Below are 24,245 nucleotides of genomic sequence, written 5' to 3'. Positions count from 1 at the left end.
ACAGGGTCTGCTGGGTTTTGTTTTCATCTTAAATACAACAACTCAGACCACAGAAACCAAGTGAGGGGATTTAACTGTGTAATCACTTGCTTAAATTGCTCAACCAAGTGCCGAGTAAAAACAAAAAGCAGCAGACCCAGCGGCTCTCCAGGACCTGGGCTGGCGCCCCCTGCTGTAGGGATTCTCAGCGACGTGCAGACAGTGACGAGCAGCGCATTTCTCACCGATGACCACCTGGTAGAGCTGCTGAGCAGACAGAGCTTTCCCGCAGTCGGCCATCTCTTCTGCAGAGGAGGGTACCGCATTCATCCCTTCTGTCACCTGCGCCAAGACATACACACGTCACATCATCATACACAACGTCACATCCTCATACACACCATCACATCGTCATACACACCGTCACATCATCATACACACATCACATCGTCACACACACCGTCACATCGTCACACACACCGTCACATCATCATACACACCGTCACATCATCATACACACCGTCACATCGTCACACACACCGTCACATCATCATATACACCGTCACATCATCATACACACCGTCACATCATCATATACACCGTCACATCATCATACACACCGTCACATCATCATACACACCGTCACATCGTCACACACACCGTCACATCATCATACACACCGTCACATCATCATACACACCGTCACATCGTCACACACACCGTCACATCATCATACACACTGTCACATCAACATACACACCGTCACATCATCATACACACTGTCACATCATCACACACACCATCACATCGTCACACACACCGTCGCATCATCATACACACGTCACATCATCATACACACGTCACATCATCATACACACGTCACATCGCAGAGAGTAATTACAGGAAATTTCACCTCAGAAGAGCAGGTTCTTTGGAATGTTGTATTTTTTCTAAATTCTAAGTCATTGTTCTAGAACTACATTGTCTTCTATTACCAGTAGTGATTGTTACATGAGCATTAGAATGTTCAGTTAAGAACATTCTAATCACATACAGTATGTGTGGTCTCACAAAATAAAGGGTTAAATGTAATGTAAGGACGGAGTGTGGCACAGTGGGTAAGGAACTGCGCTTGTAACCGAAAGGTCGCAGGTTCGATTCCCGAGTAAGGACACTGCCGTTGTACCCTTGAGCAAGGTACTTAACCTGCATTGCTTCAGTATATATCCAGCTGTATAAATGGATACAATGTAAAGTGCTATGTAAAAGTTGTGTAAGTCGCTCTGGATAAGAGCGTCTGCTAAATGCCTATAATGTAATGTAATGTAATGGTTATTAAAAAATTGGTAACACGGGAAAATATTTTGATGAACACATCAGCCTCGTTCCAGTACCATGCCAGTTTACCTGCTAATGCCCTGTCAACTTCATAACGTGGCGTGACTCTCAAAAATGCTTCCCGTTTTTTACATTTAAAGCTAAAATGAAGGCAACGGATTACTGCAGCATAAAATGTGTTGAAAAAAATACAGTACAGTAGATTTAAAACAGATCTTACGGTACAACAATCCAACTGTTTACATTTTGGTTTTAAGTTTAACATCAAAATCACATTATAGAAATGTACCTTCTCAATAATCAATGCTTCCATCAATGAAGCGAATTCTATAAATTGTATTTAAATAAAAATGTTCCTGAACATGTTTACTGTTGAACACAATTTCTAAACTTAATTTATATTAAATATTATATTTTTTAGCCCCTCCTTTTTTTAGTAAGGGAAAATCTATTTTGTGTATTAGGAAACAATTTCAATGATAGCTTTAAAAACTCTTCCTAGTTTGAGCTTCTTATGGATATACATTCGGCTCAACTTAAACAAACAAATAAAATGAAATAAAACAAACCACTGGCCAAGCAGACAATAACAGAAATACCAGAAGTGTAAGCTCTCTCGGGCAATAAATGTTGCAGAACTGAGAGCGTGCGTCTTTTACTGTTGTTTTTACAGCACAGGGCCTGGGCTGTGCAGCTTCATTTTACGGGCGGCATGTGGCATAATGATGAGGGAACTGGGCTCAGAACTCCAAGACTGTGAGTGTGACCCCCAGCTGGGGCACTGCCACTCAGACCTTCAGCTATAGGCACTCAGGCTGAACGGCTTCAGTAAACATCCAGCTGTATGGATGGATTTGTACATAAAGACTGTAAGCTGTGCTGTGCAGGTTGCTCTGGGTAAGACCATCTGGCCGAATGCCTGAAATGTAGTAAACGTTTAATGAGAAGCAGTGCCTCTCGTCTGCAGCCAGGGCACAATTGGCTAAATCAGCTCTTGAGAAGATAAACTTCCCCTGGGGTGGAAGTGCTTTCTCAGCTGGGCTGGTCTGGTTGCTGGTGATCCAGGGGCCATCTCGCTTTAAGCCGCACAAAACTGCATCTCTCACCATCGACGCACCACCGGAGCACTGGGTCATAAGCACAGCTCAGACCTGCAGCTGTAAACCAGCGCTGGCCAGCTCAGCTTGAATGCTGCATTCCAGATACCTGGGGAACTCCTAATTACAACCTTCTGACCAGGACAGATACTCTGGAAAAAGCCAGTTAACGCGGAATTACAAGTCGGAAAGTTGGCCATAATTTCTCAGCTCCGAGTTACTGGGTAGGAAGAAACTGACATAATATCAAATGTGGGAACACACAGTAACAGCTAACAACAGTTAACTCCTAAATGCGTTTTCCTATCCATTCGACTGTTTCCAGTCAACGGTGCATGATCCAAAGTAGCTCCGTAGCTTTCGGTGCTCAGGAAGTGTCAGAGCCAGCGACAGCGACAGCCGCTCGCTAGCCGCCGCGGTTCTAACGGCTGCTGGGACGCTCCGAGCTCGTAAGCGTCGGAGCCGCGAGCCGCCGGGTTCATCAGGAAGCGCAGCGGAACACCGGGCCCGCCTCGTCTGCCCGCAGGAACTGTAAACGCGGTGACAGGAAACAGGGAAACAAGCTGGCAGGGCGACGGCACACCGCTGCCAGCTGCCGCGCCGACAGAGCACCACGCAGACACGGGGAACAGCGAATCTGCTGAGGGGGTGGGGGGGGTGCACTGACCTCAGGGGGAATACCAGAGTGGGGTGCAGATGTGGGACCCAGATGTTTGTCTAGCTCTGCCAACTCACCAGTCTGGAGGCCGCCCTGGTTTCCATGGCAGCGAGCGCGCAGGTGGTGAGCAGGCCGGTCCGACGGGTGAGGCCACGCCCGTCGCTCTGGTCCAGCTCCATGTCCTGCAGGGAGAGGCGCGGGGGGACCAGGCCCGCAGCCGGAGGGATCCCGATGTTCACCTCACCCTGGGCCGCAGCCAGCTTCCTGTGCGTGCAACAGTGGGACAGCTGCAACACTACATCGCTATCGGTCACTCAGCTGGGTGTGTGCGGTACTGCACCTCTTCCTGGTCCTGAGGCATACAGCGCCCTCTGCTGTGTATGTGTGAGTGGGGTAATGCACCTCTCCCTGGTTTTGAGCAAGAGTGCCCTCTGCTGTGTGTGTAGTAATATGACTCTTTCTGGTTCCATGCCATAGAGCACCCTCTGCTGTGTGTCTGCGGTAATGTAACTCTCTCTGGTCTTGAACAATAGAGCGCCCTCTGCTGCGTGTGAGTGGTACTGCACCTCTCCCACAGTATGCCCTGAGGCATGGGGGCAGACAGGTACCTGTCTCTGGCCCTCTGCAGGCGGGATTGGCGCAGGGCTCTGATAAAGTGGAGGTATCTCTCTTTGTGCTGCTTCCTCTGCCCCTCCTCTTCCTCAGTGAAGGCAAAGTCCGGGTCCACGTAACTGTACGGTTGTGCTGTGGTCCTGAGTTGAGTTAACACAGGCACACAAACAGAGCACTATAACATCCAATATCACACCACAAGGCTCAACTGTAACTCTCTTTTCTGATGGGTACTGTAAATCTACATCCTACATGGCTATATTGGTAGCGGTATTAGAGAAGTTGAGGCGCCTCATTACTGTGTGTGTTAGGGAGGGTGTGTTAGTTCCTCACCTGTACTTCATGGTGACGCACTGGCTCTGTCCCGGATTCTGGCTGCCCCGGAGCGAGCGCATCATGGCTGCACCTGGAGCTGCCAGGTGAACCCCGCCCACACAGGTGTCCAGCTCACCTGCCCACACACTCTCAGACCGGCCCGTCTCCGTGGTCACAGCCCGAGTGAATCCTAAACACCCACAAACACACAAAAAAGGAATCGTGGGTGAAAAGGAGTCAGGAAAGAGAGAGAGTGAGACGCACAGAAGATGGGCGGGGCCGCCGGCTCACCTGACCCAGCGTTACGCGTGACGCTCGCGCTCGACGCCGCACACGAAGCGGACAGCTGCAGGACCGTGTGATGGAAGCTCTGCAGGTGCAGCTGTGCGGCGGTGTGGTCCAGGTGCGCCACCTGACCCAGCACCTCCAGGACGTGCCGCACTCGGAAAACGCCCATCTGGTGCGGGACGAAGGACAGCACCACATCCTGCCCGGCAACAGGGCAGAGCGGTTCAATTAACCAATAACAAATCAGCAAATGTCAGCCAAACAGCATGAGCAGCTTCCCTAGTCACAGCCAACAGCAGCACCCGGTAAAGACAATGGGAGGAGCTTCAGGTATCCGAGAGGCTCCGGGGACTGACGTGGGAGGGGTCTGGAGAGAGGGGGGTCATTACCTGGCACTGCCCAGGGGAGATGTGCCCACTGGACGGATCGGTGGCAAAGTTGGCGGTCTTGCGGAAGCGGAACGCGACGGGAAGCAGAGCGGAGTGGTTGTGGAGGACACACAGGACGTCCACACGCTCTCCCATCATGCACTGCTGGAAGTCATAGCTGTAGCTGGGACTGACGGAGAGTGAGAGCGGGAGCGCAGACCCTGTGACTGCCAGCTCCACACTTCCTGCATGGGGGGGGGGAATGGGGGGTCAAAGGTCGTCTTCCCATTAAATGTCAACATATAGATGTTGCATATATTAGCAAACGTATATGTTTATGTCTGATATGTATATAATTAAGTCATTTACAGCAAATTCAGGTCAGTGAGCGAATTTGTCAAATACATAGACGTATGTGTATATACTTGTACGTCTCTTTGGATAAAAGTGTCTGCTAAATAAAAGTAATGTAATGTATGTAAAACAATATTTTTCATCCATATGCAGGGGTATCTTTTTTAATTAATACTGTATGGATTGATTGTTAATATAGAACAAGTGAATAATTTTGAAGGACACTTGTGTGAGAATTAGCCCATTTGACACATGGTTTATTACTGAACAGTGATTGGCTGTCCATGCAATGGATTTCAAACAGGCCTGAAAAATTCACCATTGCAGGGAAGTGTGGTTCGGCTCAGCTGCTGTATGAAGCCTTCTTTACTGCCCACAATCTCAAACTTCATGAAGAGGCTGAAGTCTCGTTTGGGAGGATGGACAGAGCTGCCTTTGTCTTTGGGAGCCCTGTAACATAAAAAATCATTTGATGCAGACCCTCTATAAAAGTATGAGCACACACAGCAGTTTCCCATCGTACCCAGGAATGAGACACACAAAGACACAGACGCATGAACAAGAATACACGCACACACAAATGCAAGCTCACACACATTCACGTACACTCGCGCACACACTCACGCGCTCTCACACACTCTTACACACACTCACACATGCTCACACATGCACGCGCACACTCACACTCTCACACGCACTCTCTCTCACACACACACACATACACACATTACCTGTCGTCCGCAGGACTGAAGCACACAGAAAGGAGGGCTCTCTGATTGGGTTCTAGCCTCCCCTCACTGGGCACACAGGTGAGCACAGCAGAGAAATCCCCCAGGGCAGCCTCTCCCCGCCGGTCTCGGTCCAGCAGCTCCACACACGTGTTCTTCTGCAGGTCAGTGCCCTGAGGAACCACATGCTACCTTAACCCCACGCACCTGCAGCTCACTAAATATATTTTAAATACATTCAGATATAGAATAAATGATTTCCTCATTTTCAAAAAAGAGCGGGGGTTTTTTTTTTTTTTTTTACAGTAGACAAAGTTTTGATCACGACAAACTTTAAAAATACACATTTGCTTCCTACGAGGCAACCTGGTCAGCCAGTCTTGCTCCCACATTCCTTGCACGTGCATGTATGTGTGCATGTATGTGTGCATGCAGGTGTGCATGCGGTGTGGATGTATGTGTGTATGCAGGTGTGCATGCGGTGTGGATGCAGGTGTGCATGTATGTGTGCATGCAGGTGTGCATGCGGTGTGGATGCAGGTGTGCATGTATGTGTGCATGCAGGTGTGCATGCATGTGTGCATGCAGGTGTGCATGCGGTGTGGATGCAGGTGTGCATGTATGTGTGCATGCAGGTGTGCATGCGGTGTGGATGCAGGTGTGCATGTATGTGTGTATGCAGGTGTGCATGCGGTGTGGATGCAGGTGTGCATGTATATGTGCATGTGCACAAACGAGTGTCTGTTTGTTCCTACCGCCTCAGTTCCGATGGCATCGTCCTGCAACAGGGCCACCCAGTCACTGGGCTCCGGGCCCCTGTTCACCAGAACCACTCTCTCCAGCCGGGACGTCCCAAAATAAGTGGGGCCGAATCGGAGGCAGGACAGCTTCACCTCGCGAGAAGGGTCCAGCAACTCCAGAGCCTGCTGCACCACCTCAACACAGATCCTCAGAACCAAGTCACTGCTACCCTGGAGCTTCACCCTGAGAGAGGGGCAAACACAGGCCACCACTGAGAGAGGGGCAAACAGAGGCCACCACTGAGAGAGGGGCAAACACAGGCCACCACTGAGAGAGGGGCAAACACAGGCCACCACTGAGAGAAGGGCAAACACAGGCCACCACTGAGAGAGGGGTAAACACAGGCCACCACTGAGAGAGGGGCAAACACAGGCCATCACTGAGAGAAGGGCAAACACAGGCCACCACTGAGAGAGGGGCAAACACAGGCCACCACTGAGAGAGGGGCAAACACAGGTCACCATTAATGTGCACATCACCACACACACATCCTCTTATCCTCACTCACACACACAAACATCCCAGCACACACAAATATAGCAACACAGTGACACACATTAAAAAAATACATCAAAAATACATAAACACGATCTGTGCCAGAGAATATTCAAATCTGGCCCTCAAGGCCAGTAGTACGGCTGGTTTTTATTCTTTGCCTCTAATCAGGACTGATTGAAGCCCCGGACGCCAGAGGAGTTAAATCTCTGGCCAATCAGTGGCATTAATCGATTAATTAGCTGTCAGGTAGAAAAGAAACCCAGCAGTGCTACTGGCCTTCGGGGCCAGATTTGGGTCTCCCTGCTCTATGCATCAACACAGCGCTGGGACGGTAGCTGGGTCACATGGTGAGCGGGCTCAGAAAAAAAGCGTCGTCTGTCCACCTTTTATTAGCTCCTCGCAGGGAAACAAAGGAGACAAATTCACAAAATTAAAACAAAAATCAACACAGCGCTGATAAAAAAAAGCACCAACAACAGAAAGGTCTGTCCCTTCAGGCTGGGGAAGCAAGGTCTTTACACGGTCCCCTAATTTAGGCAAGAGGGAGCAGCTGCCTTTATTGTGAAAAAGTTCCAGCTGCTATCTGGCCTGTAAGTGGGGCTGGTGCTGTCCGTGGTCCTGCTGTCCGACCAGGTACTGGAAACACCTGGGTGCTGAAAGGACAGCGACAGGAGCAGGCCTTCTGCTAGCTCTCGCTCTCGCTCTCTCTCTCTCCCACACACACACACATACACACACACACTTACATGTGCACACACACACACACACATACATACATACATACATCCACACACGTGTGCACACACACACACACACATCCACACAAATACACACACACATACACACTCACATGTGCACACATGCACACACACACACACACACACACGTCTGTGGGTACTTATGAGTGGTGTTGGAGGTGAGTACTCACGTGGCCTCCTCACACACCCGCTGGGGTTGGTCAGCGCACAGCTCCACTCTCACCAGTTCAGTGCCTCCGGACGCCACAACACCACTGGAGGGCGTGATGCTGAGGGGCGTGTCCCCCTGGTACAGGATCTCAAAGGCACCTCGAGGAAGACAAAACAACCAATCAACAGTCAGCTTCACAAACAGTAAGAAAGGAATCATTTGCGCCAACAAATTGAGGGTTGACTAGTCATTTCACTCCCCCAACAAGGTCACCCAAGTGCAATTACATACATGTCCCAAATTCAAATCTCAGTTGAAGATCATGGAACTAACATGGTACTGAAAAGCAATTTTTTTTTCAAGGGCTAAAAAACACAATTTAGTCCTTAGCACAGTGGATCTCAGACAATAACAGAGTCGGGACCAAGACAAGTCTATCTCATGGTGATCCATGGAAATAGTCAAAATGTAGACAATATATTGTCAAGGTTTTCATGATAATTCTATGGCAGAAATTCAGGATTAAATCATAAAGATCAGCAATTTATAGTTTGTTAAAACGGGTTGTATCAAGAAGTAAATCATTTTATTGCAAAAGCAACGAGAGAACAATCATTCATAATCTTAATAAGGTGTAATTTTTGAGGAAAAAATGCGAAGAAGTAATGGTGATCTTACCTGGAGCAGATCCTTGATTGGTCAGTTCCACATCCTTACTGATAATCTGACTATTTGCCACCACAGAGCCAAAATCAACAAGGGAGTCCATCCGCAAAGAGCAGGCTGGGCAATACCTGGGAAAAGAACAGAACAGAACAGAACAGAACAGTAGATGCCACTTAACATCCACACTACCAGGTAGTCATACTATGGAATCCAACCATTTGAAGAGTAGGCTTTTTGGAATGTTTTTTTTTTTTTTTTTTAATTCAAAGTCAGTGTTCTAGAACTCCATTGCTTTCAACTACCAGAAGTGACTGTGACATCAGTATAAGAAGATTCTAATCACATATTTGTAACCTTACATCTTAAAGGGTTAATATTCCAATCATCACAAATACAATGAGGGAATCCACTTAACCTGTCTACTGCCAGGAAGTATAGGAAATACAGTGACCCTGCTGAAGATACATTTTTCAAGAATTTAACAATATAACACAAATCATAAAACATAATAATTTGATCAGCATACATTACTTTTCCAATAATTCTGCACTGGGCATCTGAAAGCAAAAAGCTTTTGGTCCTGATAAGTTGAAATGTGACCCATTTTTAAGCTTAAACTATTATATTGTGAACTGAATTTTAAAATGGAACACATTGGCCACTGTGAAATGTTAAACAGCTTGGATCCACTTAATATTGATCCATGGTCAATTAGACACAAAACAATAGATACAGAAAGCAAGCTGACTTTATAACCATTATACCTGGAGAAACACTAACCAGCACAAAAGCCAACAATATTTTTGTTTGTAATAGCATTAATGAAACAGGGCCTTCCAGTGTGGATGCTGCATCAACTCCTCGTGTCCATATGGGTTTCCTCCGGTTTCTTCCCACAGTCCAAAGACTGGTTACGTTAATTGAAGAGTCTAAATTGTCCCTTGGTATAAGTGTGTGAGTGAATGGTGTTTGTGCTCTGCAATGGACTGGCAACCTGTCCAAGGTGTATTCCTGCCTCTCGCCCAATACATGTTGGGAGAGGCTACAGCACACCCTGTGGCCCTGACCAGGGATAAGCGAGTTAGATAATGGATGGATGGAGCAGAACACATTGGGGGGAAATAAGATTTTTTGGCTGGATGAGTCTTATTTGTCTATAAATATATAAAAATGACCAGAACATACACACGGAGTGGAATCTCAATGACGTCATCATCTGAGACTAGGACCAAGCGATCAGCAGTGTTTTCTTCCTTTTCTGGCGCGTATTCTACTGTGGCGGTGAAGGACAGCCCCGCAGCAATGGGTGTGTCCGGGTTCACCACCCGCAACCTGAAAAGCTAGTGACACAAGACACAGACCGATAGGTAAATGGTTTTGGTTCATGCTGTCCTTTTAGTCCACTGAGCATAAAGGAGAGGTTTTTCTCCTGTTCTGACGAAGGCTTGCTAGCCGAAACGTTAATACTGCGCTGGAATGTTTTTGCATTGGTCTTTCACTAGCCACGCAAATACATGTGGTGTGCCATCATATGGTTATGCTACTGGTTGCAACTTTTTGCATGAACAGTTTGAAACAGTGTCAGTTTGTCACTGTTCATCAAGCAGCTTTCTTAATTGTTTCAGTCATTTTTAACAAATTATGGAATTGGTGTGAATATGCTAATTGTATAATATCTTCTATCACGTTACAAATGCTCTAAGGAAATTTGTTCCAAATTAAATATACTTCTCAGTAATAAATGTTTACAAATGTGCATTCCGTATTAAATAAAACTGAATAAAACAAACATATCATTAACATCAAATATTATAAACAAATCATGATATGGGTGACAGCCTATATGTTTAACCTAGTAATAGCTATAATTTATAACTATATAACCATTCAGTAAAGGTTTGCTGCTCACTAAGGGTAGCCTACTAGTTACTAACAAACAGTTCAAGGTAATCTCGTGCTGGGTTGCATGACAATAAATAAGTCGTCTATTAATAACAAAGCTAAATAAATAAAAAACCAGTGCCATATAATATAAACACAGATTTTTGTTATGTTAGCCAGGGATCAGATCACCAGAAATCATCTGAACAAGACCTAAATCCCAATGACAACCTCCAGATATAGCTAACATTTAAAAGTTAGTCTTACCTTAGAAATTGGTCCATGCAATCGCATTCGTCTATTAGATTTCCCCGTGTTTGTAACTGTGAGAGTTGTTTTGTAAACCTCCCCGGCTTTCACGTCGATAAACTCCACAACTGGGGGATAAATTCGCACACCTACAACTTTCGCTGCCATTAGTAGCCTACAGACAGAAAATAAAAGCGTTGGACAGTTAAACTAATATTTAAATTGAGCAGTTATTGCAAAACTAACTTCAAAGACTGCGTATAGTTGAATGAGTTGGCATGCAGTTCAAGTTTGGTGCGTCGTTGGTTGCTAGGTAACGCCCGACAATAAGGCACAGATCATTATTAAAACATAGCCTAGGTTTAAACTAGTAGCGAGAGCAAACTAGGGGGAGGAATAAATGATTTGAAGCCTAACGGGTCCGTTTTTTTTATTTTTTAGTTGAGGTATTGGTGCGTGTCATTCTGCTTTTATAGCGAGTTTGCGGATTTAAATGTAGGCTACGCGATAGGATTAGCATGTATCCCTTAGCAAAGCTTTTTGCAAGTATTATTACTACGACGCAGGGGGGAGACAACGGTCCATTGAACAGACAATAGCCCATACTAGAGGCCTATGTAGAAAATCGTTGTACCTGGTAGCAAATGCTTCTTCTTCGCAAGAAGTTTCAGCAAATTGCAAGACATTGTAGGTTACAGACCACTCCAGGTAAGGATCTCCATGTGAAAACAAAATGCTGTGCTAGTAACGTTTTACGAGCCATAGCCTTCAGCATGCTTGGGATAGCTAAGAGGCTGTAATTCAAGTTAGGCTAGCCTATATAATTACAAACGTGAAATATACCACTTTCACTACATGCGGGCTACATGCGATGCAGAATGAGGATCACAGTGATGCCATAGTCATTCTTGTGCATGGGGCATACGATACGCCGGTACATCATTAAATTATACATATGAGCTTGGTATCTTTGATTTTATTCACAGTACTGACCAGACATTGCAAAGCATACTGCCCTAGTGTCTGGTTTGCCAGGATTTATGTAGGCTAGACACTAGGATAATAACTTAAATACAATTTCATGGCAGTTCCGTGATGGCATCTACATTCTTGCCTGAAAACGTTTCTACTACATAGAAACTAAATTCTGCTACTAGGCTACAAGTTTCACAAATAGGCTACGCAGTTGATTTCGATTTTTTCATGCTAATGCCAGTCTTGTGCAACTGAGTCACTCCTGTAGCCTAGGCTACATTTCTGTGTATCTAGAGGTGTCCTGAGGGTGCTCCAAGGATTGTTTTCAATCGCTGTAACTGTCCGTATATGGAATGTCGGTCTAGTCAGGTCTAGTCACGCCCGGCTCCCTCCTCTCAAACTCACCCTCCCTCAAACTCACCCTCCCAAATAGCCCGTTAATGGCAACACGCACGCGCAGAGTTATTTACAAGCTGGGGCGAAACGGGAATCTCAGCTAACCATACGGAGGCAAAGTAAGTTTAAGCGATAGGCTAAAATTAGCCTTAGTAATTTTGTAAAATATATTGTGTTTATCCATGTAAAGAGTAACAGTGTTGTATCGAATTGTCTTGCTTGTATATTTACTTCGTTTATAGAGCTAAAGATGCAATATGGCAAGAGACAGTTTATTCCACAAGGAATAACTGTCGCCATCTGTTAGCAACCAGGCTAGCTTCTCACAACAACAGACGTCCACTGGACACCTGTCAACATCAATAACATGACTAACTAGCGGTTAACGATCGCGTGTGAAATGTACCGGGCATACAGCTTAAAAACAGCCTAATGTAACGGCAAGTAAACTGCCCTACCGGTTCTCGAAGAAACAGATTTGCTTAGCTCGCTGGCTAAATGGATTAGCTATTGAGACGGAGTCGAACCAGTCCAGTGACAAAGTAAGGTGGGGTAATGTACTCATCTGATTTTTAAAGCCGGGCTATCTTTTTACACTAGCATTCCGAGTTCCAGAATGGCTGCCATCTCCCTGAGGGCACATTGTAGTCACCATCATTGGCGATATTGCGAAAGGATGCGCTGCCAAAGACTGTACCGGTTGTGATCTGTTGGGTGTGCTTGTAGCTTTGCTTCCCAACGGAAAAAAAACCAAACTAAACTTCTCATTATTCCTTTTTTTTATGTACACATGTTATTTCAATCTCTTTCTGTAACTTGTACAATCTGCAAAGAGTACAAATCAAGAAATACTCTTAAATTAAAATCTTACTAATCAGCTGGCAAAGTATGACAGAAATAATAGGCTTATTATGATTTATTAACAATACTTTTATAAACTGTACTGTGTCCCTGCAGGCAAGGGGGTTTTAATCCCCATGTCACTCGTTTCTCGTATAGACTCTGGACTCCTAACGCAACAGCAATTTCTTCTTTTGCTAACTTGTACTAAGAAGTAGATTTTAAAATTTAGCACTTGCTTTTGGTCTGGAATCATATACTAAATTTGGCAGTGCTGACTGTACCCAGGAGTCCAATGGATTGCTACATGTTTGGGCTTTACTAGGGCTTCTAGTATGATGGGATATTTCAAAAGGAAATGGTAGGGGATAAAATGGGTTAGAAATGCTAAAGCCTGTTCTGATTTTCATCTCCCCTTCTTTCAGTTTGCCGATACATTAGTTCCTGGACAGAATTAGGAATCATGGGAACCGGTATGTATTGAGTGGCAATGCCCGCTGCAGATAATTTACAGCCACACAAACTCACACATCTTGTGTTCTTAGTGTATGTGTAGCATTGAAGTTAAAGGATAGTCTGCTTATAAAATGTTAATGTTTGCCATTAACCCTTGGAAGAGTAGTTTTTTGGAAGGTTTATTTATTTTTATTTTTTATTTCAAGTCAGTGTGCTAGAACTCCATTACTTTGATTTACCAGTAGTCATTGTTACATCAGCATTAGAATGTTCAGTAGAGAACATTCTAATTACGTATTTGTGATCTCGGTCATTATGATGTTTGAAGAACTTCGACATATATTCGCCAGCCATGCCATTTTAGCCCCTTTGTTCTGTAATGAATGGCTGTTTCCTTAATTAGATTGCATAGACCCCTGTGTGAACTCTGCTTTCCCAGATGGACATGAATTGTTGGTTTATATCCTGAAAAGGAACTGCCGTGTAAGCACTCGGCAGGGAGTTTAATTTGATTTTTAAAAGCATGGGCTAAACAAGCGTTTGAATTTTAATCCGTCATCATGTCTTTGTGTTATTAAAGCAACAGGAGCTAATTTCTTCAAGAATAGGTCATACTGGGCTCATCTAAAAGGGTCAGTTTATAATTGCTATATATAGCCTAATGTGAAGGCACATTTCAGAAATAAGCCTGGCCTGGATTCCCTCCTTCCCGCGGGCTTTTGCTCTAAATCCAAAGCCATCTTGGGTTTTTTTTTTCCCATCTGCTGTTCGTAGCTTCCTTTTGAGAGCTCCTTACAATGCCTCCCACACTGGTCACCTTGTGACATCTTCCTTCAGCATTTCCACATCTGCTCTTAAAGCTCTTAATGCTTTGAAGGAATGTTTTTCGGGATGTTTTTTCAAAATTCTTAAGTCAGTGTTCTAGGAGTAGAACTCCGTTGTTTTCAATTTCTCCTTGTGATTGTTACCATCAACATTAGAATGTTCAGTTGGAAACGTTCTAATCACGTATTCGTTTGAAGGGTTAAAGTTCTGAAAACATTTTAGACTTTGTTCAGATCCAAGCCCACATCTACTTCTCGGTTCCTGTCAGTCCCCTACAACCTCTGTCAGTTGGCCCTTACGTACACTGAGGGCCAGATTTCCTAATACCTTTAGAACGTGAAAAATTGTTTAGCACACACAAAACTAGTAACACAACCAATGATTGGTGCAAAATAAATAACATGACCAATCACCAGTGGTATTTTTGTTTTTGCATGTGCTGAAGGTGTTGCATTTGCTAAAGGCCGTAGTGACTCAGGCCCTGAAAGTTGTCTCTGTGTCCTTCCTAGCCCTCTGGCTGTTTATATATTTCGAGTTTTCTGGCCATATCAATGGCTCTGGTATCTGCATCTAATCAGAAATTCCTGTTACGTCGGGAGAACAATATGGTGCTTGTCCAGGTCCTTGTCCAAGCCTGCATCCAAAGTGAAACACTGGGCAGCTCTGTTCCTTCCGCCATGTGGTCAGAGAATCCTTTTATTTATCCGCTTTAATTTATTTAAATTTATGGCACTGGTGGCAGATTTTGTGATCTGACAGCCGCTGTGATATTTTGGAAAAGTTAAGAGGTTTTGATCTATGATGGTTATGGTTTTCTAATGTGACTGGTCAGTGGTAAAGGGCCTATGGTATCGACAGTCAGTCGTTTGTACGGGGGAACTATTTTACTTCCCTAGTTAAACAACATTTAAGAATGTAAAGATAATATATACACAATAAAACCATAACAAGGGGATTAAAGGGAAATGCAAGCAAAACAAAGCTGCATTCTTTCTCTCTCACTCCCTCTCTCCATTTCCATCTTGTGTTCTCTCTTACCCTCCCTGTCCCCCTCAATCTGTCTACATCTCTCACTCACCCCCTCAATGTCTACATCTCTCTCTCCCTCGATCTTTCTACATCTCTCTTCCCCTCTCCCCCTTAATCCGTCTCTCTCTTCCCGCTCAACCTCCACACCTCTCTCTCCTCAGTGTTCCTCCCCGCTCAGACGGCTCACTCCCTGTTGAGGAGGCTCCGCAGGGCGAACAGCCTCCTGGAGGAGATCAAACAGGGGAACATCCAGAGGGAGTGCTGGGAGGAGAGCTGCAGCTATGAGGAGGCGCGAGAGGCGTTCGAAAACGATGAGAAAACTGTGAGTGTTCACACATACATACACACATACTGCACACACTGCACACACACACACACACACACACGTACACACACACACCCATACTACACATATATACCCACATACTGCACGCGCACGCACACACATACATACACACATACTGCACACACACACACACACACACACATACCCACATACTACACATACATACGTGCACACACACCCATACTACACATATATACCCACATGCTGCACGCGCACGCACACACACACACACATACGTACACATATACCCATACTGCGCACACACACACCCACACATACTGACACATATACCCCACATATACCCATACTGCACACACACACATACACAACACACATATACCCACATACTGCACTCATACACACATATAACCACATACTGCACATACACACAGTGACACACATTTACCCACGTACTGCACATACATACACGCACACAAACCGACTTACTGCACACACATGCACACAAACTGCACACACATTGTTTTTGTTAAATGGTATGACTCCAGGGTCATTGTGCAGAGTAAGCTCTGGAAGTAAGCAGCATTTCCTGTTCATTGTTAAAGTGATCACTGCCGTCACCAGCTGCTATTTACCCACGGCTCCTGTTTCCTGTAGTGATGCACGTCTCATTACCCTCTTTTCCAGAAGGGCTTTTGTGTGCCAGAATGGCTTTTAAACCGGTATCCATAAACACTTTAATTGATGTTTGTGTGTCATAATGTCGTGCAACGGCAAGGTAAATTGGAGTCATACATGTCTTTGGAGATCCAGAAAGACTTTTACATCCAAAACAGGAGGGGCGGGGCTGTGATTGCATGGAACTTTCAAACAGCTATGGACATGCACTGGTAATCAGCTGGAATCTGTTCCTTTTCCTGGTGCTGTTTACTTACATGAGCATGCACACTGATCTGATGTGGCTTTCTGCAGAAACCTGACTGGCCTGATACCACCGTTTCCTGTGAAGGAAGTTCTAGCCTTAATGTTGTGCTTCACTCTGATTTGCCCCATGATATTTTCATGCGATTAGTCTGATGATGGTGTGTGTGTGTGTGCATGTGTGTTTGTGTGTGCGCGCACATAACACAACATAACATAATGACGAGGACAGGCCATTCAGCCCAACAATGCTCGCCATTTTCCTAACTAAATCAGTGCTCTGACTACAATAATTAGTGCTGTGATTACAGTAGTGTGTGTGTGTGTGTGTTTCGATTGCAGAGGCGGTTCTGGGAGGAGTACGTACGGGAGAAAAGCCAGGGCGGTCCTGGGGGCCTGGATTCCGGCATGGGACAGTTCCCGTCGCTCTACCTGATCCTCCCCCTGGTGGTGGGACTGCTTCTCATCGGCGTGGTGATGGTTGCCGTGTGGAGGTGCCACTCGCACAAGCTCTTCCAGCGCAGCTCGGGCTTCGGCCACGGCGGCCGCGGCGGCCACGACCCCAGCCCCGCCTTCGTGTCCATGGACCGGCAGGGGCGGAGCTACCGCCCCGACGCCGGCACGCCCTCCGAGCTCAGCGCCCAGAACAGCCCCGTGCACCCGGGCTCCGACCTCGCCCCCGGCCGGGTCAGCAGGGGGGATCCGCCCCCCTCCTACGAGGAGGCCGTGGGTCACACGGACCCGCCCCCTCAGTACGAGGAAATTATCAACACCAGCTCCACCCGGGTGATTATGGGACATGGGAAATGAGCCTCCTCTCCACCAGCAAGTCCCCACCTCCTCCCCCTCTATTCCTGCAGCAACCCCGCCCATCCCTCAGGCTCCGCCCTCCCTGACTACCATTGTTCCGTACTGTCCATTCGTCTTTCTACCCCACTGCAGTACACAGCAGCCCGGCCCGCCTCCCCCTTCACACACACCAGTATTTTTGGGGGGGTCACAGGTTGGCCGTGAGCTGATTCTGTGGAGGAGTGAAAGAATGGAACAGAGGGGGAACACACAAACACGTTAAGGTTTCGGGACAGCGGAGTGCGATGAATGGAAGAGGCACCAGACCTGCTGACCGTCATTTGTGACGTTTGTGAGCTGGAACACTAAGCCAGTAGGACACTGACCCACCAGAACACTAAGCCAATAGGACACTGACCCACCGGAACACTAAGCCAGTAGGACACTGACCCACCGGAACACTAAGCCAGTAGGACACTGACCCACCGGAACACTAAGCCAGTAGGACACTGACCCACCGGAACACTAAGCCAGTAGGACACTGACCCAAAAGGAACACTAAGCCAATAGGACACTGACCCACAGGAGCACTAAACCAATAGGACACTGACCCACAGGAGCACTAAACCAATAGGACACTGACCCACAGGAACACTAAGCCAATAGGACACTGACCCACAGGAGCACTAAACCAATAGGACACTGACCCACAGGAGCACTAAGCCAATAGGACACTGACCCACAGGAGCACTAAGCCAATGGGACACTGACCCACAGGAACACTAAACCAATAGGATACTAACTCACAGGAACAATAAACCAATAGGATACTAACTCACAGGAACACTAAACCAATAGGACACTAACTCACAGGAACAATAAACCAATAGGATACTAACTCACAGGAACACTAAACCAATAGGACACTAACTCACGGGAACAATAAACCAATAGGATACTAACTCACAGGAACACTAAACCAATAGGACACTAACTCACAGGAACAATAAACCAATAGGATACTGACCCACAGGAACACTAAACCAATAGGATACTAACCCACATGACACAGCCAGCTTATACCAGCTCTCTGCAGGTGGTGGATAAAAAACGAGCCTGCAACAGAATGAAGGAATTGCCTTTAAAAGGGTTTGGCATCAGATTACCACCAGCACCACAGGCATGGAGTCTGTAAAGAGTCTGGAACTTTTCTACAGGAGTATGACATCATTCTTCTAGATTTCCTCAAGGATTTAATGTTAGCGTGCATTAGACCCCACTGCAACATCGCAGTCTCAACAAGCCCCATCCAGCTTCTCACTTAACAGCAGACCTGCTGAATGTCTCTTCTGTTGCAGGATTGGTTTCGTGACAAATTACTCATTCATAGCTTTCAAATTCCTTCTTTTGTACAAAACAGAAGGTCTTAGGACGTCTTGTGGAATATTAACACGGGTTGTTGAATATTTAACGCAGGTTTCAGGAAACAAACCCAGCTTGGCAAATCTTGTTTTCACACGCCGATTTGGTTAGAAATGTAAAACATGTAGCGACTTATTTGCAAGGTCAGAGCTTCCAGAAGTTGACCTAGCGTACATGCTAATGCTGTGAAGGCTATGTACTTGTGCTGAAGAGAAGTTGTTTGTATGCGTGTGATCGTTTGCTTGTTTGTTTGTGTGCGCATGCGTGTGTGTGTGTGTGTGAGAGAGAGAGAGTGTGAAGTTTGTGCTCTGAAATCCCCCTCCTTGTGTGACGTTGTGGCTGACTGCGCAGTGCTCTGTGGAGCCGTTTGTCACAGTTGTCACCGTCATGATCAGGGTTGAATTCCAGGTAGTGACACGTTTCCCGGCAGTGGTGGGCTTTAGTTTTGGCAGAGGCAGGAACTGCAGTTAAGCCTCTCCTGTCAGCTCCACAAATAGCCAATAGTCTAGCGGTGCTGTTTTTATCGGGCATAGGAAGATTTATATGGAATTTGTGACTGAACTGCTAGTTCTGACTCATCAGAAACTACAATGTGGTCTCCACCAGCAAGCGTACTAGTGCTCCATACTCAAGACGCAGATCTATTTCTAGGGATAGGTCACTTTCTGGGGTTTTTGGATAGGCTATTATTTCTGTTTTATTGTATATCTAACATATTGACAGTTTGAGTGTGCAGTGAAGGATAATTTGGGTATTTAAAAAAGTTTCTGATGACTTACCAGCTTTACACAGGCTGGTATTGGGGTCATTCAGGAGTTTGTGGTCTAAAGCAAGAAAATTCACTTCAGGTAACTAAAGCAAGCTTGTACTTTGGCTAGAACTAAAATATTTTTTTAAACCCAGAATGTGAACTATCCCTTTCAGAGCTGTGTTACATTACATTAGAGGCATTTAGCAGACGCTCTTATACAGAGCGACTTACACAACTTTTACATGGCATTTACATTGCATCCATGTGTGTAACACACACTAGGTGTGTGTCCCTTTTCATGCCAGCCTTGTCATCTTGATAGTTTTTTAAAAAAATTTTTTATTAAATTACTTGTAAATAACTTCTTTTTTTTTCTTTGTACATATGTTACATGGACTACTTCGTAAGGTTTGAACCCTACATGATGGAATTATGTCCTGATCCTTGTTTTACATGAATAAATGAAATATTAAATTTAATGTTAAAATATTAATGCAGCTCCAGGATTACCTCAGCAGATATTCATTCTGAAACTAAAGCTTTAAGAATAAAATTAGCATATTATCATAACAGAATAGTAAAGTAAGCTTTGAGCAGGAAGATATGGACAGCTGTAACAGAGTAGATATGATAGCACTAGGATTGCAGATGTGATGCGATTACTACAGCCCAGACTTTATGAAGGAATAAAAAGGAATAAAAACCAGAATGAATTGCTGATAATGAGGCTCCAGCTGCAGTAATGATCTGTGAACTGTATTTACACACGTATGTGTGTGTAATTGACCTGCGAATTGAATGTGCACATAGATATACGTGTAATGACTTTTGGTCTGTGTATATAGACATGATGATGCGTGTAACTGCTTATGAATTGTTTGTACACTTGTATATGTTTAATGACCTGACGACTGTGTACAGGGTGAAGCAACATCTGCTCTACTCCTTCCTACCGTCAATAATACAGAATGAAGGACACAAAATTTTTTTTAAATACAATAAATTAAGCCAATCGATGTTAAACACAATGCAAACTGCTTACATTGTTAGGTTCACTGTCAAGATATGTTCTGGTCCTTCCTACACGTGTAAAGTTATTTTTGAACTATGAGGAGGAGTATAGTGGCCTTTGCCTCACCCTGCTGAATACGCATTACTTGTGTGTGTGTCCTGACCTCACAGACTGCATATGATGATGTGATTAATGACCTCACTCTCAGTCTTCCGCACACAGAGTGAACCTTCCCCAGTTTCAGCGCTGACTGGAAATGCGTGAATCTGTTAAGCGGTGGGATAGCGGAGGACTAACCGGGTCCCTGTCCCACCGCCCCCTCCACAAGCGTAAGACCAATGGACTGTGATGAAGGGATTGTTGGACAGGGCAGTTCTCAGTCAGGCCTGTGAATGAGAGGGAAGGGATAGGCTGGTGGTTCCTGGTGGAGTGGCACTACGCACTTCCTGTTTCCTGTTTATACGGCCATAGAGCTGGCCGTGCCCTCCGGTGCTCGGTCAGAACTGACCCGACAGCACCGCTGCCGCCAAAACGTCACCAGCGCCTCAGGCTGAGAAGCAGAGGGGGGCTCGGCGGTGGGGCTCCTCACTGGCCCCGCCCACCCCAGAGGCTGTGCCGATCCACCAATGACAGGCCATGTAAGTAGTCTGGCCTGGTGGATTAAACACAGCCCTGATTGGTTCAGGGATCTCCTTCATACTGCATTACACTCTACACAAGTGAGGAAGTGCCTTATGTCACCAAAACATTTAATGTACATATAAATACTAAAATGTATATTAACACGTGCAGTGCAGTCCATGAATCAATTTGTAATAAAAGTTGTTAATAAAAAATAAAAAAACAAAGCTGTGTGTTCGTACACTTGCAAGGAACTCTAAGATATGGTGTCTTCCTTTCAATCGTTATTGGGTGCACAGTACTTGAAGGTGAGCACAGATATTGATATCAATCTGCTTGTGTGGTTCACCAGCTCCTTCAGATCTCTGAGGTTCTGGGGCTCTTTGTGGTGTTCATCTCACAAAATGTCAGCAAAGACAAGCTGACAGGATTCCAAAATCTACTACAGATTCACATCGGGGTGTTTGGAAACACAATATGTGCAGGTTAGGTAGCGTATCGTAGAGAAGGTGCGGCTACTTGCATGTGTGGTTCTACAAAGCAGGGGTCAGCCAAATCCCATGCAACATGAACTTACACTTGTGGATAACTGAATGCATGGTCACGCATTCCCACGATGTTCTACAGTAAGCACGCACCGGGCAAAACAAAGAAACTACCACCACTACCGTTGCGGCACTGCACACAGGTGTAATTAATACAAGAACAATAAGCCGTAACCAAGAGCAACCCTGCCAAGCAGCGCTTCTGATACACAACAAACATACAAGGCGCCTCCGCGAAACTTAAGTCCTCCCAGGTGCATACAGGTCAAAATCTTTAGCCCCCCTCCTCAAGAGAGGACGCCTCTCTTCTGCCACAGAAGGGGCAGGGTACTGCCCTAGAAAGTTCGCTTAGCGCCAGTCCAAATGGACGATTCCCAACAAACAGTCAAGTGAGAGACAGTCCTATTGTCCAGAGCCTAGTGGGGTGCCTTGAAACTGCTCTGAGCAGGATTGAAACCGCGAAACCCGTTAAAGGTGAGGCAAGGTCCTTGCTTTTTCACAACAGCTACACAATGCACACAAAATCCCTTTCGAACAATACCGCTCATGGACTAAACAGAAAAACCAAACGGAAACGCCTTGCATGTAAAATCCTATTGTTCAGCAACAATATGATATTTGGTATTGTTCACAGATTCTGTTTTTGCCTTCTAATGAATTATTTAAGTATAATATGGCATAATTTATAATCAGCTACATATATTTCTATATCACCCAGTATTTAGAACATAGGATACAAACAGAGTCAACAACACAAACAATACAAATTAAAATGTAACACTGCTAACCATTGTAGTTTTTACAGGCTAACCATTATTCACTCAGATGTAAAGCCTTAAGAATTAGAAACTGCATTTAAAGCGTGTTATCGTCAGACAGCATCAACTCATTATTCCAGCATCGACTCGTCTGACATTCTCTGCAGTACGAAAGTCAATGACTTTCTCAGCCCTCGGGCAGTGTGTCAGTACACAGCCTGCTCTAAAACACTGCACTGACCAGGATTTGAACCCTGAACTACAGACTGCAGCGTCTAATACGGTAGGTACGGGACAGTAGTGTATGTTTTGGACAATAAGACCGGACATACCATAACAGAGTCTGATCCGATCTTACCACTTAACTCCCAGACCCCACATCCCCATGGCCAAAAATTTCCCTCAACACCCCACCATACCGTCTCATACCCTCTGAAGCAGAGTTTCCTATACATAATGAGTCCACAACCTACTTAATGAGGGAACATTTCCTGTGAACGGTATTGTAGCCAGACATAGGTCAAACATTCAATTAGGTTTTAACAAACCGCAAAGCAACTCCTTGTACACTGCGCAGTTGCATATAAGGGAGGCAGTGTTCTACAGAACTGGTCTGCGCAACAGTGCAAATTGAATTATATACGCTGTTGTTTTTGTCCTGTGGATCTCGTGACCCACAGTTTTGAACTACAAAGCAAAACCATAGACCTGAGGCAGCTGTACTGCATTTAAACAAATGTATATTATTAAATTACACCCAGCTAACATTCCCACCACATCAAGCACTACAACAGGCCCATGGCAAGCCTTCCAAAGCAGCATTAATCAGTAAAAACAAAGGAGAGTTCCTCTTTTGTTCATCTGATCTGCAAATGCCTTTCATTTTAATTCACTGATCAAATCCTGCTTCTATTCTGCCACCTTGTGGTCAAAGTGGACATCCATCTGGAGTTTCTCAGTACTCTCTGTACTCACTGCAGCAGTCGTGAGCGAAGGCCTATTGTTCATATCGATTTGTGGTCAGTTCCGTTTTCTGCACATTTAAACTCATTATTACCACTATTACTTTAATTTAATTAAACTTAATGCAAGAGCTTCATATTACTGTTCAAATAGAGCCTATATATCACATTTTACAAATTTTCTAAGATCAATACTGAGGGATAAAAAAAATCTTTCAAGACAATGAGCCATAATGCTAGGGGGAATTCCTCACCCACCACCTGTTTATTTCTGTCAGGATGATGATAGGGAATATGGAGGTCCACTTGGAACTGTTGTTCAAGCGGATAATTCTGTACGGTCGTAGAGTACAATAAGCACCATAAAAGGAATGGTCTCAAATCTAGGCCCATGTATGATTTAGTACAGGGACTGCCAAACCTTGTCTGGCATTAACTACAAATACACCATGAAAAAGGATCATCTACCAAGGCACCTTACAGCAAGTGTCCCTTCAAATCCGCATAAAGTCTAAAGCTTTCTTCAAATATTTCTCGAAAAGGAGTTAGTGGGACAGTGCTTGCTGTAAACTGCCTGGCCAGCTAGTCCGACGTTTTTTTTTTTTTTGTTTTTTTTTTTTTTAAATCGTCACCCCACCCACGGTTTCCCCGGTATTCCTAACTGCCAAAAATAAAAGGCTTCAGTGAGACACGTGACGCGGTTTGAAGGGCAGCCAACTCCTGAGCCACATTAAGAGTGCCCCCACACGGCCAGGGGCTCCATCCCCACCACGGCACCTTCTGAGCTGTGACACTTTCTCCATCTGTCTGCTACCCTCTCTCGCATTTCAACAAGAAGACACGTGAAAGATGAATTTTCAACATTATGATAACCTGAATGTGGAATGGTAGCTTCTGA

General features: G+C 45.2%; 2 protein-coding genes across 3 annotated transcripts in view; one reads left to right on the top strand and one right to left on the bottom strand.

Annotated features, from left to right (window-relative positions):
* LOC118213993 (cilia- and flagella-associated protein 47-like) overlaps positions 1 to 11,103 on the bottom strand; it is a 79,019-nt gene extending 67,916 nt beyond the window's left edge. The window contains exons 1-13 of the mRNA XM_035393318.1: positions 10,760 to 11,103; positions 9,797 to 9,951; positions 8,624 to 8,739; positions 7,965 to 8,103; positions 6,493 to 6,721; positions 5,741 to 5,910; positions 5,329 to 5,459; positions 4,677 to 4,900; positions 4,291 to 4,486; positions 4,018 to 4,189; positions 3,681 to 3,824; positions 3,150 to 3,336; positions 225 to 321 (exon numbers count right to left, since the gene is read on the bottom strand). Of these exons, the coding sequence (XP_035249209.1) occupies positions 225 to 321; positions 3,150 to 3,336; positions 3,681 to 3,824; positions 4,018 to 4,189; positions 4,291 to 4,486; positions 4,677 to 4,900; positions 5,329 to 5,459; positions 5,741 to 5,910; positions 6,493 to 6,721; positions 7,965 to 8,103; positions 8,624 to 8,739; positions 9,797 to 9,951; positions 10,760 to 10,909 (2,110 nt within the window). The 5' untranslated portion in view covers positions 10,910 to 11,103. The remainder of the gene's footprint in view (positions 1 to 224; positions 322 to 3,149; positions 3,337 to 3,680; positions 3,825 to 4,017; positions 4,190 to 4,290; positions 4,487 to 4,676; positions 4,901 to 5,328; positions 5,460 to 5,740; positions 5,911 to 6,492; positions 6,722 to 7,964; positions 8,104 to 8,623; positions 8,740 to 9,796; positions 9,952 to 10,759) is intronic.
* Positions 11,104 to 11,230: 127 nt separating this feature from the next.
* prrg1 (proline rich Gla (G-carboxyglutamic acid) 1) lies at positions 11,231 to 21,336 on the top strand. 2 transcript variants are annotated; one of them, XM_035393316.1, is made up of 5 exons: positions 11,231 to 11,449; positions 13,378 to 13,425; positions 15,424 to 15,584; positions 16,830 to 17,391; positions 17,498 to 21,332. In XM_035393316.1, exons 1-4 carry the CDS (start codon positions 11,386 to 11,388, stop codon positions 17,295 to 17,297), a joined length of 741 nt encoding a protein of 246 aa, XP_035249207.1. In that variant the 5' UTR covers positions 11,231 to 11,385; the 3' UTR covers positions 17,298 to 17,391; positions 17,498 to 21,332. The 2 variants fall into 2 exon arrangements, with proteins under 2 accessions (XP_035249207.1, XP_035249208.1); XM_035393317.1 differs by lacking the exon at positions 11,231 to 11,449 and adding an exon at positions 12,089 to 12,231 and having other exon boundaries at positions 17,498 to 21,336.
* Positions 21,337 to 24,245: the final 2,909 nt, after the last annotated feature.

Source organism: Anguilla anguilla, chromosome 15 (assembly GCF_013347855.1).
Source record: "Anguilla anguilla isolate fAngAng1 chromosome 15, fAngAng1.pri, whole genome shotgun sequence".
Lineage (NCBI taxonomy): Eukaryota > Metazoa > Chordata > Actinopteri > Anguilliformes > Anguillidae > Anguilla > Anguilla anguilla.
Note: the sequence above shows the minus strand (reverse complement) of the source record. Positions and strands in the feature narration are given on the sequence as shown.

Coding starts and splice junctions, on each gene's coding strand:
- prrg1 (XM_035393316.1), top strand. CDS start 11,386: ATGCTTCTTCTTCGCAAGAAGTTTCAGCAAATTGCAAGACATTGTAGG. Junction 11,450..13,377: donor TAGGTTACAGACCACTCCAG/GTAAGGATCTCC, acceptor CCCTTCTTTCAG/TTTGCCGATACATTAGTTCC. Junction 13,426..15,423: donor ATTAGGAATCATGGGAACCG/GTATGTATTGAG, acceptor CTCTCTCCTCAG/TGTTCCTCCCCGCTCAGACG.